Source organism: Sphaeramia orbicularis, chromosome 9 (genome assembly GCF_902148855.1).
Source record: "Sphaeramia orbicularis chromosome 9, fSphaOr1.1, whole genome shotgun sequence".
Lineage (NCBI taxonomy): Eukaryota > Metazoa > Chordata > Actinopteri > Kurtiformes > Apogonidae > Sphaeramia > Sphaeramia orbicularis.
Genome location: NC_043965.1, coordinates 29,773,121 through 29,792,250, shown reverse-complemented (window position 1 = coordinate 29,792,250; position 19,130 = coordinate 29,773,121). Strand labels below are relative to the sequence as shown.

Genomic DNA, 19,130 nt, shown 5'->3' with positions numbered 1-19,130 from the left:
TGGGTCATGAGTGCAAGCCTGCAACAAAGGGGTTAAAAAAACACATTTATACTGCAGATGGTCTAATAGTCAACCCACCAGCAAGTCAGCCAGTCAGGCAATCAGTCAGCCAAGGAGCTAGTTGGGTGATGAGCGCACAAAGATATGCGAGCATTACATTCTCCCCCACAGTGATACAGAAGAAAAGTTTCATGCTTGTGAAGTTCCAAGGCCAGAATGTACAGGGGGGCACTGTCTGAAGATATGCACTAGGCAACCTTGAACCTTTTTTTACCCCTTCTTTACATCTGTCCTCCATCATTGCATTTCCTACCTCCTCTCAGGGAAAAAAAATAAAAATACAGGCATTTGAAAAGCTGCAGATTATATGAAATACATTTTGGACTTTCATATTGAAATGAGGTGCAGCAGCAGCTTGTGCGGCCTCTGTCAGATTTGGTGCCAAACTGATTATTCCACATAAGAAGGCCTTGCTCTCTGTGCTCACACAGGGCTGGGATGCTGGATAGCACAGCCACCACAAAGGCTACAATTTACCAACTCTGGCTTCATACATTTTGATCTATTGCTCCCCTCAACTGTTAGCATTTCATTTGAGCTGTAGAGAAGTTAAAAGGGGGCATTTTACTTTTTTCTTCGCCTACATCTCTCTCCCCTCCCACTCTCCTTCTACCCTTCCTTCAATCATCCCCTTCCCTGCCTTTTTTCCTTCATTTTGAAACTCCCTTTTTTCCCTTTTTGCCCTCAAACCTGGTTAAGTGCAGAACAAATGGAGTTTCGAGGCTTAACAAATTTGTCTCTTACATTGAATATGAGGTCTTTTACATTAGCTATGAGGTACAGCTTTAGATTGTATGAGTAAGTATGAAGGACAGGTCAAAGGAGGCCTCTTTTATGGCACAGGCCTATAGGGGAGAGAGGGAAGAAGAGAGAGAGGAGAGGGGAAAAAAGATTAATAAATGTGCCAAGGCCTCATTTTAATTGAACTTGAAGCATATGTTGCAAGTATGTACAATCCATCCCAGATGTTTACTCCGGCCATGTGCACAGTTCTTCCCAGTGCACCACAAGGCAGCTATTAGCTGGATAACCTTTGCTCCAGAGGCTAAATGGGGTATTACATGGCCAAAAAGTAGAGCACCTGTTTTTCATTGCACAGTGGACCCCTTGCAGGCTTTTTGCCTTGGATCACCACATGTGTTTTGACTTAGCAGATTGTTGGGTAGACGTGAAAAGTGTCTTTCTTGTGAGCAAGCACTGATATTAGTCACTTAATCTCAATGAAAGTCCTGCATCTAGACTAATTGATGGGGACGGCTGAGTTGTTAAAGCCATGCAGGAAAGTACATGAAGGTTGAAGGAATGTTAGACATGTTGCACTGTTTTTTATTTTCTTCTCCTCCTTCTCCATTGTGTGTTTGTGTGTGTGCACGCGCGTGCGTGCGTGTGTGTACATGCGTGCGTGTGTGCTGTGCGTTTACTCTCTACATGAAATGTTGCCTGACAATTATTGCCTGCAAACCCATAAACACAGAAGGTTAGGAGGACAATTACCTTAGCTTTTAACCTCTATTTTCAATAAAGTTATGTTAAATAAAGTCTAAAAATTCAAGGCATGAAGACTACTTTTCCTTGAGATTAATGTATTTGACTGTAATATAGCAATTGTTAAAAATGTGCTCCTAATGTGTTATTGCAATCATCTAATGCTATACTTTAAGAGGTGCGATCATTGTCATTGAAAACCATTTACTTATTAGTAAAATAACATTTGAGAGTTTTCATAGAGCAAAATATTACTGATCCTTTTCACATGGAAATTTTGACTTGCTATGGCAGGTGAAGCATTGGTGTCATTAATAACATGAATAATTCATTTTAATTCAAGCAGTAAGCCGTGTTACTGAGACAGCATGTACAGCGGGCCATTAACATATTTATATTGTAAAATGGACTAGAAGAACACTCTGAGAGCATATACCTTCACCAAGGCCCCATAGTGCTGTAATTCAGTAAAATGCCATACCTCACACCATTAGAAGAAGAGAAAAAAATAATTAGATTTGAGGGGTTCCTCCTTGGTCCGTGCAGCACAATTCAAGCAAATTTTATGAAAAGGGGTACAGCTGTTTTTACATAATCCTGTGGAAAGAAAGACAGACAAACCAACAAACTAACCCTCTTTGGTACCTTTATGTGTTTTAATTTCTGATGTTATTATGAGGCCTATGCAGTATAAGATAGTAGAAACACGTGCCTCCATCCTAGATTTACTACTGGGCAGCAGAGGTTTTTCATGAGCAGCGTAGCCTGTGATGTATCCTGTCACCTGTGCGCTCACTGTCTAGAGTTGGTATGAGGCAATCACCTTTTGGCTTTACCTGGGTGTTTGGGTGTGTAAATGTGTTGTATTTATGTGTATTTTCTGTGACGGGTTTGCTTGTACGTGTGCAGTGGCTCAGTTGCCTCCCAGGGAGGGGGCTTACTGGAAAAAGGGAGAGAGGGAGAAAAGAGAGAGTGAGTCTGAAAGAGTGAGGAGATTACCCTCACACGGTTGACTGGTCACTGAAGCGCTCGTGCTCCGCTCAGCTAGGCTCCACTAGCCTCAGGAGGACCTGACATAGATAAGATACACACTGCAATCATGTCCTGCTCACGGGCTTACTGCTCGGTGCACTCCCTCTCTCTTTCTCTGTCTGTCTATCAATCTGTATCTCCCCTTCTCTCATACACACGCACACACACATTCACACACACATTTCCTGCTTATTTTCTCCTTCCTTCATCTACGGAATTTATGGTAAATATACTGTGGAGTGTGTATTATTCATTAGTTTGGACAGATAATTTTAGATTGGAATAACTGAAATGAAAAGTCTTTTTTTAGGCTTATTTGTGGATGCAGTTCCCTCAGGCATTTCACATTTACCAGCAGTGACATCTGTTTTCATCCTAGATGGGGGTCAAACAGTAACCTATTTGCTGTTTTTACATTGTTATTTTTGGCCTACTGTGGCACCAGATGATTGTACTTGTATCATAACCTATTACTGTCCAATTCTAACAGTTTCCTGTGATTTACAGTATGTGCAACATGCATGAAATTGCCGGCAAACCAGGTGTCTATAGGTTACAACAAGTGTAATTTAGTTTGTCTTGGAAATTTTGTTAGTGCTACATGATCCTTTTTTCCTCATAAAGCTAAGTATATATGAGTTGTCAGACATTTTACTACACAGTATCTCTTTATCCCTCTCATCTACAGCGCTGAGATAACGTCTGCCCAGTGGCTAGTTTTAAGAGACAGTTTTAGTCCTACAGGATTCTCAGCCATCATCAGCGGTGGATTTTAAACAGTAGTACCCCACTATCGTTTCTCTCTTTGTCTTAATTTCCATATCTCTTTCTCAGCTCCTGTCTCCTCGTCTGTGTGTCATTAAACAAGTGTCAAGACTCTCAGCTCCATGTATTGTTAAAGATGGTTTGCACACATTTTGTCTTACTGTGAATATATATATATATATATAAAAAGAAAAGTGTGCATTTTCTGACTTATCTCCAGATTGCATACGTATCTCTGTAGCACCTTCCCAAGCCCCTGCACTCCTCTCTCAGTCCCAGTCACGGCACTGCGCTGATCGCTCAGATAGCGACATAGCATAATGTAATTGGACTAAAGAGAGCACTGGGAATTATATCAATGCTCTGGGAAAAAAAGTGTGACTGAAATGTTGTTCTGGGGAGGCTATTGAGCTTGTGATACAGTGGGGTTGTCCTCAGGTATCGGGGGGGGGGGGGGGGGGGGGGGTTCAGCTGCTGAGGAGAATTGGAGAGTGAGGGGAAAAGAAAAAAGTTTGAATATCTGTGTTCTTTTCTTCTCACCGCCTATGAGGGATGAAAAGCGTCACGCTGTAAAAGATGCTTTTGACTTTTCCGCTTCATTTTTCTTCCCATCTCAGTGACTTTTTTTTTCGTTGTTCAGCAGAGACGCTGGTAGGAACTGCATTTTAATCATGTTTGGCTAATAGGGGGAGGAATGAAAACAAAAAGGAGGGTGAAAGAGGCATGGAGGGGTATTGTCTCTCTATGCAAAATACACTGCATTGTTTGTTTGTTTTTCCTCTTTGTCACACACACACACACACACACACACACATCAGGTGAATCAGCTCTCACTATCGCTATTCCCCCCAGATATGTATAGCTTGCTTTGTCTTTTGCTTTCTCTCATTTCTTCTACACTCTTTCATTTTCTGACTCTCCTCCTTTCTCTTTCTTGTCCTTGTTAAAATGCGAATTTGTTCCTTTTTAGTGCATCCTGGGTCATGTTTTGTAGTTTTGGCCAGAAGTTCTAAAGCTTTGGCACAGCTTTATGCTCACTAATTTCATTGCAGATATTATAGACATACAGCTCTGCAACTGTCAGATGAAATAAAAAGCTTTCAGTGGCTTCCAGATTTATTTCAACTGTTTGTTTGATTCTGAAAACACTAGGTGAGGACTAAAACAGTTACGCCTTATTCTTAAGGTCAATATGTTTTCCATTCCAGCCTGTGTTTACAATCTCTGCAGTGAATTTGGTGAGAACAATGTTATTGTTGCCTAGATACACAAACACACAAAACTACAAGGTCCCAGTTGTTAATTTCTTTGGGTTGTAAAGCAAAATGTACTGTAATCTATCCACAAGGATCCTAAACCAGACCCCTGGGAGGACAGCCGTGATAAAAACCATATCCTCGAGGATATGTTGGCTTCCTGGCACTTTGAGTGGATACGAACGATGGTGGTAAGTGGGGCATGTGTGTGGATCTGGCACTGACTCCCAATGGTGTGTGTTGGTGTCTTCCGGTTTCCTGTTTAGCTTGTCGTCTGTCTGGCGGCCTCCGTCTGCCGTCCTGTCGGGGTTTTATGTGCAGTTTTTGTCCCAGTGTCCATGTCAGCACCCTTGCACTGCACGTTTGGTTCGAACCTAATCCGTCTCAAACTCTGCCTGCACTTGAAGGTGATGGGGGCTCCAGCATGGACAGCTGTTCCAGTCTTTTTGTGTGACTTCCCTGTAGCACTGTAGACTTGTTACCCTGCAAGGTGACAGCTGTAGACTGAGGCGTGACACTCTTAACTGTGCTTCAGTCGTGGGACATAAGGCAATAAGTAGCGAATGGCTGTAATTTGAGTGTATTTGTATATGTTTTGACTAGGGATCAGTATGTGGTTTGAGAAAAATACACAAATTTAGATATATGTGTAAATAGCACTGATCACAATAAAGTTGTACATTTTTACTACTGGTCATTAATTTTCTAATGAAACATTCTCAGAGTCTTTGTGTGTAGATGCTTGTGCAGCTAAAGTACATGTGGCTGTGTGTGATTTCAATGTGCTTTTTCTTAAAAGTTGCTACAGAAACAGCAAAACTATTTCATATCACTGGAGCAAATCCCAATGCTCATTATGCCTAATGCAGCAATGTCTGCTCCCCAACTGTTATTGCTCTGAATCACATACACTAGAGCGGCTGAACCAACTGAACTTTTTGACTGATGAACTATGCATCAAAGGACGATGACGAGCATTCGATGCACTGTAGGTGAGGAGTTCTTCTGCGCTCGCATCCGCCCAAAGAAACTCTCCTCGAGACTCTCACCGAATAAGACGATGAAGATGGCGTACTCTCAGTCCTCCCAGTCTCTCATTGGACAGAATGTGGAGCACAACACTTGACAGCAGTGTCGTCTGAATTTGAAAGTCAGACGTGTTAGAAGGCAGCCACCACCTTTTCTTTTAACAAGAGTCATAAATCTGTAATGAGCACAGAGAGGATGCATATTTTATTTACTTTTTTGAAGACGTGATCCCTTCACTTCATAGCAATGCACTCTCGCTCTATTTTTTTTTTCTTTCAAAACAAAGTTTAAAACAGTGAATGGAACATCTGTTTCTATTGCCTGAGTGTGTCTGTGAACAAGACTATCTAATTAAAGGTTCACTGAACTTAGCAGGAGTTTTATAGGCCTAGGTGATGATGCAGATGTAATTAAAGAACCATATTAAAAGTGATGCAGTGCATAGAATAGAACAGGATGGGTGGATAGATAGATAGATAGATAGATAGATAGATAGATAGATAGATAGATAGATAGATAGATAGATAGATAGATAGATTTTAACAATGTCCAATTTCTGTACGTCATCCCAAGACATTAAAATCTGTATGTTACCAAAGTTTTCCCTGATCATGTGGTACATACATCCTAGATGGATGGATGGATGGATGGATGGATGGATGGACCGACCGACAGACAGACTTTAAAAATGTCCAATTTCTCTACATCATCCCGACACATTAAAATCTTTACGTTACCAGAGTTTTCCCTAATCATGTGGTACATACATCCAAAACAACAGAGCTTATATTGTGCAGCTGTGATCCAGACAGAGACTGAGACCGACAAACAGTCAGACAGTCTGACAGACAGACAGACAGACAGACAGGGGGAGATGGGCTTGAACAGCTAAACCAGGACAACAGAGGACAAGAGTAATGTTTTCCCATTCATCACATTCTGCCAGGCTGGATACTGGGAAGGACATGGGAAGGAGAACGCAGGAGCAGGGGAGCAGAGGTGAAGCAAGGTGGGGGAGAATTGGGCAGGGCGGGGGTGCAGGGCGGACGGGGGTCGGGCGACGTTCGGCAGGAGGCGAGTGAGGGGAAGTGATCAAGCGCACAAGTTGTAGGGTGTTAGTCATTTATGTGTATATGTGTGTGTGTGTGTGTGTGTGTGTGCGCTCACCCGACCTTGAATCTGATGGAGTGGCTGGTGTGGTGGAGGTGATGAGAGGCCCCAAGGGGAGATGGGTAAAGATGATCAGTGGCAAACAACCTCCCGCCACCCAGACACATTAGTGCACACAAACGCAGGCTCGTAACACCGGAAACCTTTCTCTTTAGGATAGGAAGCAGAGGTCAAACTGAAAATAAGTCACCACCACCTCTCCCATTAATACCCTCTTTCTGTCTTCCCTTGCATCCCTCTTTTTACATATGTGTATATTTATCCTCGCTAAGGGACTAGACTGGGTGGAGAGACTAATTAATACAAGGCGCATTGTGTCTGCCTCGTCCACCTTCAGCTGACAGTTGTAACTAGGGTTTGACTTTGGCTTTGTGGGAGCAACCCTTTGTGTGCGGAGATATTCTTAAAGTGGTCGGTCTGCACAAACTATCACAGCCACACTTACGTACACACACATACTCATATTCATCCATTTGGGCCTATGGGAGTGGGACGCCCCCTCACATCATAACATGGCCTTTGTGTGTATTCACCGCTTGATGAGGGCCGGGAAAACGTGCACAGCATCTCAACACCCTAGTTAAACCGATATTTATGTGTTTATGATAAAAAGGGGAGGGAAAATAGAGATGTATTCCCAGCGTTTTCTCATGGATTGGTTGTTAGTATGGGAGAAATTATTTATTAAAACTGCGCCCCCTCCCAAAAAAAGGGAACATCTGCCTCTTTCATGTGGCTCTGGCAAGGTTCCAGGTTGCATGATGGTATCTGAGGCCGGTCCCAGGGCCTTTGTCTCGTCTTGTTGTCATTTCCTGACAGAGGGAAGATGTTCTTCTAGGCCACTGGGTCCCTCACTTTTCTTTTTTTTTTCCTTAGGGGACTTTCTTAATTCCCAGTGGTTAAAATCTGTGACTCTTCGATCCCCAGCGGAATTGGGACTAAATGGAATAGTCACCATTTAAACACATCAGTTAATAGTTTTCATTTTAAGAGCAGTAAAGATGATTGGTTTTCATCACTTGGATGTTTGAGCTTAGAGTTAAGACTGAGTCTATGTTAATTTGTGTTTCATTTAATCCACTGCTATAAATGTCAATAACAAAAAATTACAAGCCAAATTACTAGAAATATAAAAATACACATGATACTAATTTTAATGATGAATATTATATGTTTCAGATTCCTCTTTGCACATTATAAATGGTCTAATGCATTTATATCTGAGCATTCACAGTCTAATGTCTGTATATATTACTGTTTCCATCATTTCACAGAGGATGCCTGGTTTAACTCATGATTTTAACATCTAAAAAAGACTCATTTCCTACTAATATATAACTTTACACATTCACGACTCACTTCATTTCTATGTTAATTTATTCACATACATTCAAGAGTCAAATTAGCAGTATTTATGACTATACGTAGCTGTTGTCTTTTACCCGTGTTTTGATTTTTGTTGCCAGTCTCCTCCACAGTAAATTCTAATTGTATGTACTATTTATTCATTTGTCATCCCTAATTCTTACATTGGCTACGAAATTGAATCCGTGTTGCCCCTAAAGCATTCCTCAACTTCACTCAACTTTTTTTTTTTTTTTCCTGTTTTTTTTATTTTTTTTTCTCCCTGGGTTTGAAATGGGAGGGTTGTCTACTCTCTCTGCAGTTACAAAATCAACAAGACCGCTTTCAGATGCCCTCTGGGAGCCACATATTAGCATCCTGTCACGTTTTATATGACATTTCAATTTTTACTGTGCTGCCAGACTGAAAGAGGCAAAAAGAAAAACAAAGAAAAACAGGTGCAATTTTAGCACAGCAGCAATGAGCAGCAGCCACTTGTGGTTCAGACTCATTTTGTGGTGTGATGGGATATATGCCGCTACATTATAACTGTTAGGTTTATCATTTTTATGGCGTAACCCAGCAGGGAGAACAATGTGATCGGAGGTTAAAACAGTCTCAAATGGCTCTCTCTATTTCCACCCAGTAGATATAGGACAGATATTTGAGTCCATCGTAATAGGCTAAGTCCTCAGTGACCTCTCTCTTGTTTAGCTCTAGGCCTTGGGTCAGTGAAGAACAAACTGTCTTTGCAAAGTTTATAACTGCTCACTTTGCACTTTTGCATATAGATGTACTCTGCTATGATGCTATCTCTGTGTGAAAGAGAAATGGAACAGTCGAGTACACAGAGGCATTGTGCATCTTTCCTTTGTTAAATATTTAATCAAGTGTTTCAAGGAGTTTACCACATTTGTTTACCACAATTTACCAGCAAGTGCAATGTGGTTAGCCTGACTTGGCTGTTTCTATGCATGTGTGTGTATCCCTGGGTTCTCTCTGGTGTCACTGAGGGTTGTTTCTCCTTAACACATGCAAACAGCTCACATCACTTTAACGAGCCTTCCCTCCTCTGTCTTCGCCTGAAAGGAGCACTCCCCTGGTGCAGCCCGCTCCCCACACTTATACACAGGATGGTTCAGCTGTGAACTAATGGGTGCTAGGCTGAGATTTCATATCACACTCCACACTTCCAAACAATGATGCAAACTTTGGACATAACCACAAAAGCTATATTTAAATGGTATACATGCAATTAAAACACACAACTCGCTGCCATCAAAGGACGCCGACTCACTAAATATTTCTTCCCCCAACCTGATAAGAGGTAATTGATGTCAAGTAGTTTGTTTTCGGCATAGAAACATTTCATTCACGGGATAAAAAAAAAGATGAACTCTGTGCTGTTTTTCATTTAAGTTACAGCATTGTGTTGTGCGTCTGACTTCTGAAATCCCACTCAGTACACCCCACAACCTTTTTTATTGGTTTATATAAAGGTGAAAAAATGACAAAAGACAAAACAGTTGAATAGTAGTGAAAAGGTTTGCAAAATACCAAAAGTATTTTCATTATATTGAATAGTTACTCTTTGCATTGAAGATATATTTCACTTTCTTTTGACCCAAAGCAATGGATATTTCTTTTTCTTTTTTCAGGATTTCACTATTTTAATTAGCCTGACATTTTACTCACCCCCAGTATATGTGTAAAAGAAGCATTTATTTACAAAGGTCGGGTTTATGGCAGAGATCAAGCCATGTAATTTGGAGTAATTGCCAGAATTCAATAAATCTATTTCACATTGTTGCACTTATAATGCTTTGACAGGCACAACTACAGCTCCATTTATACACATATATTATTTTATGGTAGATGAACGTTTACTTCAAAGTCTAACTGTAGTGACACCCTGGTAGTTACTGTAACATGTCAGTGTAATGCATTTCAAATGGGCCAGCAGTTGCAGTTTATTAAAATGCATGATGCTAAACTCATTAGGCAGGCTTATTACACTATCTGTCTGAATGATTCCGGCCACGCAGCAACATCAATCAGGAGCCTGTTGTCAAGAGGTGCTGGGATTTGCAGCATAGTTTGAGCATTAACATGACTGCAACTGTAGCCAAGTCAAAGCAGAGGCCTCACAGATTTTATTTTATTAGTCTTGCCTTCAGGTCTCCAAACAAACCCACTTACTCTCCTTGACAGACACAGGAAAAGACGGATGGAAATACAGGCCCTGAGTCTCCTGTAAAGACTCGGCTGCTTTTCCTGAGCGTGGAAAACAGAACTCTGGTTCCACATCACATTTGAGCTTGTTGCTAAAATATGCACACATTATTCATAATTAATCTATGTGTCATTATACTTGTGATCGTTTCACATTACAGCACGCGTAAATGTGTATTTCATTAGTAAGATCACCTACTTGATTGAAATATTTCACCATTCTATTCAATCTCTCAAGATTCTTTGGCCTTGACTGTGATGTGTCAATTCCTTGTCTCTCGCCTCCTCACTCTGTATCAGTTTCCACTTTATCTATGATGACATTGGAGTCTAAAACAAACTTGCTCAGAGAGTCACTGCTGGAATACTGCAAAGAGGGAAACTTTTTTTAGAAGTCAAGGCCCCTCATCGTCTAATCTGTGTCAGGATAAAATATCGTTTGTAGAGTCACACAGCAAGACCAGGTGTGCAGATCAACCTTATCTAATAGCTGTAGGGTGTGTGAGTGTGTGTGTTTGTGTGCATATTAGGTTCCATTATAAGAACAGGTTGCCTGGCTCCATATGTGCGCAGTGTGCGGGGAAGCTGGGAAAACAAGGTTCTCTGCAGCTCTCTGTGTTATTGCTACCTCCCGCCTCCCCTAGCTGTGTTTGAAGACAGGAAATAGGAGTCAGACCGCAGTCCGAGGGGCATGTGGCAATGGTTTATACTCAGATGACCTCTGACCTATTCTCTCCTCCCCCGCCCGCTCTCTCACACCACTCCCCTGGCCCTCAAACACTCTCCCCTGAGTCCGGGCCCGAAAATAAAACTGCCTGACCCGGCCCAGCCCGGCTCGACTCGGCCTAACCCAGTCCAGCACAATAGATCCTACACTCTGAGATTTGTTTGAGCGAGCAATGAAAAACAGATGGACTCTGTGGAAAGGACTGAGAAGAGAAGGAGAGAGAAGGGGAAAAAAAGAAAGGGAGTCTTGTAAAATATTTGCAAAGAAAAATAACCCAGGGACGCTGTCTAATTATATCTATTTGTCTTGTGTGGTTTTGCTGGGGAGGCCATGTGGTCTCCTTGACTGCTCCATGGTTCATTTTTCACATTATCTGATCCTGGACGGAGAGCAGAAAGAAGTGGGTGGGTTTTGGGTCAGTGCTGGGGTGTTTTGGGTCTCAGTGGGTAGATTGTGGTGGGATGCGGGGAGCCCTTTGACGTCCTGGGGATGTCACGTCTTTGACTGCTTCACAGTCGTCTTTGAGTATAATGATAAGGATTACAGAGGTTTACTTCCGCAATTCAGCAGCGTCCATCCATCTTCTTCAATAACACACTCATTGCTTTACATACCGTCTTTTCTTATACAAAACTGAAATACTCCGTGGCCATTTAGGGTCTTGCTATAAGCATATGGTTTCTCATAAACCTTTAGTATTTTGACTTCATTTTTTCATTGTTTTTTCAGCAAATTCACCAAAGTTGTTCAAACAGTCATAATATCCTATTTTCCTCAGCCTCATCAATTTCAGATTATTTTATCTAAAGCCCAGAGGTGCCTTCCACGCACTTGTTTGAGGTAGACCTTTAGCAGCTCTCCAAAGTGTTTGTGCAGCAGATGTGGAACAAACTATGTACAAATACTTCATTAATACTTAAGCACAGTTTTCACTACAGTTTACCTTTTGGTATTTATTTCTCTGACTTTTTATTTTACTCCCTAGATTATAATACAAACATCTGTACTTTCTTCTTACATTTTCAAAACAGGCGTATTATTTTAGTTTGAATGCATTTCAGGGGAATTATAGATTTTTATTTGGCATCACTGTGTGTTTTCTCAACATTAAGAGCAATTTCAACTTAAATAGAAGGAAAATATTTTTAAAAAGATCCATGAATCCATCAGTGCATTTCACACACGGCACACGTTGAGGCAAAGAAACTGCAAAAAATTTCAACAAGGCAAGAAAAGGAGACTAGAGCAGAAGAAAAAACAAAAGACAGTTCTCTTGCTGACACTGATGGGTGATTTACACATTGATGTGAAGTTAATATTTATTATTTTGAGAATATTATTTTTATTATATGTGAAGTTAGAATGGTTTAAGACATGGGGAAATTATGTGAAGTACAATTTGTTTTTCTCAGAAATAGTTATAGAATTGAATCAGTATCAGTATTTCTACTTTTTTTTTTTGCATCAGTTTATATTTCTTACTGTAACAACCACAAGAAGACTGAATGGTTGTGTTGGTTCTGGTAATAGGTCCTGTCCACTCTAGTCAGATTCCTGAATATACTGCTATACCTTTTGGGGATAAGATGTAATATAATGTGTTTACTGTAAAGGAATGTACTTTTCCTCACTTTGGCCTCGTTTTGTAAGCATGCCCATCCAGCCGCAACCAGTCTGCGTGTCGATGTCCTCACTTATCCAAAGGCTCTCGATCTGTCACCTCATTATGTCCAGATCCATCCTGTCCCTGCCTGTCAGTCATTCAGCAGGCGGCTCATTGACTGTTGCATGACTTCTTAAATTTTTCACTTTGTTTCAGTAAAGAGCGGGGATTGTAGATTTTAGATTGCCTGCCTACTTTTGTGGTCTCTCCCCCCCGCTCCTCACAATATTCTCAAGTTCTCAACCATCAAAAGTTGAAAAGGAAGAGCTCTTCATGGTGGGTGACGACGTTAATAAGGATGATAATGATGTCACTGCTGGTGACATCATCACAGTGTGCCAACCAGCAGAACAAAAGAGGGCTCTGCCCGGTCTTTCCAGCCTTCTTGGCAGCTGTGAGAGAGAGAAAGAGAGCGCCCAGAGATTGATGTATCCATTCGGCTTTCAGTTTAATTCTGTCTCTCTATTCACATATTCAAATTTTCCTGTGTGAGCTTTTGTAAAGAGGAAAACATTTTGATTTGTTCTGCCGACTTTATATCTCTATTACTGCCTGGAATGAAAGCAGTCTGTCGGTTCATGCAGGATATCCGGTGATTTGGCTCCCCACTCCAAATCTTTGACGCTATTTAAAATGTATTGTTTTCATGAAGATGCCTGTGCCCAGCCTCTGTCTTCTCTTTCCTCTTTCTTCCTCCTCCCCCTTTTTTACCTTCCCTTTTCTGTCTCCACCTCTTCTTCCCTTACCCATCCTTCCTGTATTTGCCTACAACACTATCTGTCCTCTTGCAGGACTCTGAGAGAAAGGGCTTCATGAACAAGCTTTACGCCATTCAGGACGTGTGCATCAGCGTGCAGAATGCACTGGATGAAGTGGCCTCCTATGGCGAGAGGATAAAGAAGTGAGTTGTAAGCCAGCTCCTCGGCGGCTGGCCCGCTCTGCTCTCTCTGCTACGCGCATCCCAGTGTTTTATTTATTTCTGCAGTGCCAGGTTGCCCCCGCTTCTCCTTGCCAGCCTGGGTATAACTCAGTGCTGCTCTCAGGAAACAGTGCCAGCCTGACACTCAACCCTGAGACACAAACACTTTTTGTCTATCCATCACATCTCACTTAACCCAGCGTGACCTCCACTTAGCTAAAACATTCACATGCACACACTAAACCGTTTATTCATTGTGATCTACATACAGAGGTGCCCTAACGTTCATTTAGTTACATAAAAATACCTAGAAGAACTGGAATTTTGAAACCCCACATGCTTCAGGTTCCTATCTTTACTCAGTTATTTTAAACCATCTGGATGTGACAAGTTGAGGGTGTCTGATTGAGAGAAAGTTTATTGAGTTGTAGTCCATTCTTAACCTTGCATTACTGACATGTAAGACCTTTAGTAAACACAATTTCCTTCTGCACAGTAGCAGTGGATGTGAGGAATTTTGCAGCACAAAGGTATCCGAATTTGCTGATTTCACTTGAAATGTATTAAATGACTCCTTTCTGACTCCTCTCTTTACTTTTTCTACATGTTTGGCTGAACTTAGCTTTACCAGGTACCCATCTTTAACAATCTTTTTTCTCTCTCTCCCCCAGCACTTTTAACTGGACTGTGCCTTTCTTAAGCTGGCTGGCCATTGTGGCTCTTGGAGTGGCCACCATCATTGTCTATTTCATCCCTCTACGATACATAGTTCTAGCCTGGGGTGAGATGATGCTGAAAATAAAAATACTAAGAATAAGTCACTTATTTTAAATGTGTAGTGACGTATACATATGTTAGAGAGGATGTAGTAAAGCAATGCTATTCTTTAATGTTTTATGTATTGTTAAAAAAAAAAAAAAGCCAAGTTCTTTTGATAGCCAAAGCAAAATTTACACTATACTCTTTGGCCTGTCTGACTAATTTCTTGGATATCAGCCAGTGAGGTTTTAACAAGTTAGTCAGCACACATTGTCTACCCATATTTTCTAACTATTTTCCAACTCCTTTCTCTGTTTCTACAGGGGTGAATAAATTCACCAAAAAGCTGCGAGACCCTTACACCATAGATAACAACGAGCTGCTAGACTTTCTGTCCAGAGTGCCCTCAGACGTACAAGTGGTAGGTGAACTTTCTACTTTTATCTTTGCCTCATCTTTTCTATCTTTTTGGCACCATCTCAGTCAGTCTGAGACAGGAGCAAAGGTTAACGCTTCTTTCATGTTCTTTTCTGTCTCACTTTCTCTTTTTGTTTTTCTTTTGTTTCCTTGAAGCTTCTTGTCTGTTTCTGGGTTTATCTTCTGCACTGTACTAGTGTTTGGTGAAACGGTTATCCTTAGTTTTTTGTGTTTACCTACTAAGAGTTTCCTAGTGTAATTAAATTTTAACATACGTTCATGGTGCTGAAGTTGTATAATAGGATAACAAGGTTAAGTGAGTTTAGTGTCCTGCTTATAACTAGGCTGATTGACTCCATACGCACACAATGAGACAGCTAGCTGTTGTTTGCCTTCTATGCTAGTAATTGGAACAGAGTGTAAACCAATAGTTAACCAGCCCCATGCGGTTTTGCTTCTACATTAACCGTGAGATCAGATTAACTTTGTGGTTGAGAACTACAGATGCTTCGTTAAAATATAGGTGTGTATATGTACTGGTGTGTGTGTGTGTATGTTAACTGTGGAGCGTGCTGTGCTGCCCAGGACAAAGTGCAGTTTAAACAGCAATTAAGCGGCAGCTTGTGAAAGTCGTTGTGTTATCCAGCACCCATGGTGTCCGCTGTGGCCGTTAAGCCCTGCTGTGCTGAGTTCAACACACATGCACATCAATGCACGGATACACACACACATACACGTGCAGGCTGAGGCTGAACGACCTGGGCCTCTGATATGACCAATCCCCTGCCACATCAGCACTGACACACTTCCTCTTTGATCGAACCTCTTTCATCTTTACAGGGTCATAATCCTTGCTCCCCTTCACACTCCTGCCCGACCCCCTGTGTTCTCCCCCTCTCAGTCCCTGTGCAGTTTTACAGTTTCATAGTTTTCTGGGGCCTGCTGCAGCGAAACATACAAGGCAGGTAGCCTTGGGTTTAAATGAGCCCAGGCTGTCCCCTCTGGTGAAGTGCAGCCACCTTACGCACCTGGAACCCGGAGTAGCAGAGCAGGGAAGGGGCCCAGGCCCGGCAGGTACTAGGCCTTTACAAGGCCCCTAATGAGGGCCTGCTGTCTGGGGGAGGCGGGGGCAGACGTGCTGCTCTGGTCTGATGCCCATGCTGCTGGAGTTGTGCCTACTGTATAAGTAATTCTGTAAGTGCTACTGTAACGGTTATTGCTGCAGCTGTTGGAATGGTAATTGTTGCCAGGTTTCACTGACTGTTTGGAGGGTGAAAAACCAAGTGAGACTAGCAAGAACTGATTTAAGAAGAAAAAAGATGGACATAAAAGCAGAGATATAGAAGAAAGAATGAGAACAAAAGTGGATAATAAAAGCTCTATCTGGTGTGATTATTTAGGGCATGGTTATCTTGTTTGTGTAAATATGAGGTTGGTGAAATTTACATTCAGTGCTCAGTCAGCTGATAAATAACCGAAACCTGTGCTAATTACTTTCTCACTGAATCCAAAGGTGAGGGTTTTTTGTTTTTTTTTTTGCGAAGACACCCCGCTCTGCGGTTTTTGGCTAAAAACAGACCAGAACGTTCTGCTCTGCGATGCATCCCACGCTGCCTCCGGTGGTGGCTTCACCTCATTGCCTGCACCCTCCCCTTACTGGGTCAAAGCCGTCTGTGGGGATTAAGCCCTTGAGGCTCATGGATGATGCAGAGAGGTGCTGGGGTCCAAATGGAGCGTCCCCTCACGGGCACCTGTCCATGGCACCCACTGGCATTAGAGCAGGGGCCCACTATGCCTGACACCCTGGATGACTAATGAAGTGCTATTTCAGGGCCCCGGTGTGACCTAACACACACACATACAAAGACACACACACATACACATGCTCTCCCAGCAGTGGTGCATGTGAGGTGGGTTGGGGTTGTTTCAGTGTACTGTTCCGCATCATTTGGAGGTGCTTCAGTGCAGCCAGAACTGATGAGGTTCTAATGACTTTATATATAAAGGGCAACTACACTAGGCCACAGTCAATCACAACATATAGCATGTTGCTCTAAGATACCACAGCAACTCTCATACAACTTTTTACAGCATATAGCTTTCTTCTATATACACAATATACAGTAACCAGGTCTCCATCTAAACATTTGTATTTTACATTTTGAAGTAGAGAAGGTTGATGGAAAATTGTAAAATTATCCTCAACTTTGCAAAGAAGTGTTTACACTTGCTTGAGGTGTTTTTTTGCATTTTTTTTTCAGCTGTTTTTAGAAAGTTCTTTTGTAGCGAACATTTAACATGACTAGTCAGTTGTTTATGCTCCTAGAGATGAAGAAGAAGTAGCAACAGGTACATGTGGAGATGTGTGAGGAAACCAAACTATTATTCGATCTCATCCATGAAAACAGCAGGTTGTTCTGGTTACCAATCTCAACTTCAACACTGTTTTTTATGACACCTGCTGAAGACAGTTTACAGCTGAGTCTATTTGCTCCAAACCGGTTAATGGCAGCTCACCTAATTTTTTTTTTATTATTTTTTTTTTGTTTTACTCTTTCTTCTGTGTGACATTCCAAAGGTTAGCTTCTAATTCACTAGACAGTTATATAGAAACATGGTTAATGTCATTGTAATTAGTTGTACAGTCCAGGGAAGGTCCAGCTCCTCACATCACTGACACTGAGCCCCTATAACGGCACTGTCAAAGAGCCTTTAAAAGCTCAGTCCCAGTAGTGTAGCGATGCAGCACCAGGCAGAGTTACCTTTTTACCACCAGAACAGTTTACTTAAATCATTATGTCCCTCTGTGAGCAGCGATGTTAAAGCCTGGTCTCAGTGTGTGTGTGCAGAGGTGAGCTGTATATGTGAAAGAGTCACTGTCTCCCCCCCAGGTAACGGTTTCTTGTATCTGGTTTGTAACTTTTACCAGCGTAAGCTATCTTTATGGTCATTATCACAGAATTCTTCATGTCCTCTTAAACGAGGCCAAACTGAGCACCTTTATAGTGCTAAGTATTCCCTACCTGGCGTTTGGGAGGTGTCAGTGCACTAGTATGTTTTACGACACCATTAGCCATGTGAGCTGGGGAGTGCATAAGTAGGGCCAAGGCAATTAGCATGCCAAGTGGCCCTTTATGATGGGTGTAAAGGAGCTGGATCAAACCCCCTGTACAAAAATAAGCATGAATTCCAATTTAGTGCCTAATGAACAGCGGGGAGTCAGGTTAATATTTTTGGACAACATTTATGTTGGGGATGAAACCTCACTGGACATACCGGGGTCAAAGGCAGGATGGTTTAAGGTTGAAACGTTGCCAGATGCCATCACTCACATCTACCAGAGGTCTCACTCTCCTTGGCTTTGTCCTTCCCCACTTTTGTGACAAATTTAAACATTTCACTGCAAGTGGCCAATTAGTCACTATTCAGCGTGTGTCGTGCCACTGCAGTTAATAGGCAAAACTTTACTTACTTTGTGATTTTTTTGCTGCTTTTTTGTTTCCTCTGGCTTATGTCACCTTGACATGCTTTTTCTCTCCCAACAGTAGATGCTTGTGCTGAATCCTCCAATGTGCAGATGTCTGTACTGTACACAAATGTGTTTCCCTGGAAACACTTAATAACCCTTATGCTCAGTTAGGCATCACATAGGATGAAACTTGCTCAGTTTTCCACTCCCTGTAAAGAACTGGAAAGAGAATTGCATAGTGTCATTAAAATGTTGCCCTCTTGCCTTTCTTGACTTCATTTATTTACCCTCGTGTGTGCCTTTTTTTTGCTCTGTCACCCACCGTAGTTTTTCCTTGTCTGTCTGCCCACACTGGCAACATCAAAACACTGTCAAAGGTTCGATGTGAGAGGGAGGGAGAGGATGACAGACAGTGAGAGAGGGAGAAGAGCAGGTCCCAGGATGCTTTGTGGGTAACACCGTTAAACGAAGCACGGTACACGGCGCCCCTTCAGCAGAGCACACTTCAAAGCCTGTTTTGCACTTGTACTGTCAACATTTTGGAGAGGAGAGGAAAGGAGAGGAGCGGAGAGGAGCGAGGGTGGAGCAGCCTTTGAGCAGCGCTGGGTCTTTACCAAGTGCCTCTCCTGTCGATGTTCCCTTTAAGCTCCCCACTCGCGCTACCAAATTGCTTATGTGCTCGCTGCATTACCACACTTTTTACTTTCACCCAATTCTGGCTTCTTTTATTTTGCTAACGTCCCACTTTCTCCTCGCCTCCTCTGCCTTTTCTTCTGTTTTTGACTTTAACTAGCTCTTGTTGT

At 42.0% G+C, this 19,130-nt stretch overlaps 1 protein-coding gene across 4 annotated transcripts in view; it reads left to right on the top strand.

Moving 5' to 3' along the window:
- mctp1a (multiple C2 domains, transmembrane 1a) overlaps nt 1–19,130 on the top strand; it is a 172,434-nt gene that overhangs the window by 145,789 nt on the left and 7,515 nt on the right. For 3 of the 4 annotated variants that reach the window (XM_030143428.1, XM_030143427.1, XM_030143430.1), the window contains 4 exons: nt 4,691–4,789; nt 13,555–13,664; nt 14,354–14,463; nt 14,765–14,862. In XM_030143428.1, coding sequence (XP_029999288.1) covers nt 4,691–4,789; nt 13,555–13,664; nt 14,354–14,463; nt 14,765–14,862 — 417 coding nt within the window. The remainder of the gene's footprint in view (nt 1–4,690; nt 4,790–13,554; nt 13,665–14,353; nt 14,464–14,764; nt 14,863–19,130) is intronic. The other variant, XM_030143429.1, reaches the window with a different exon arrangement.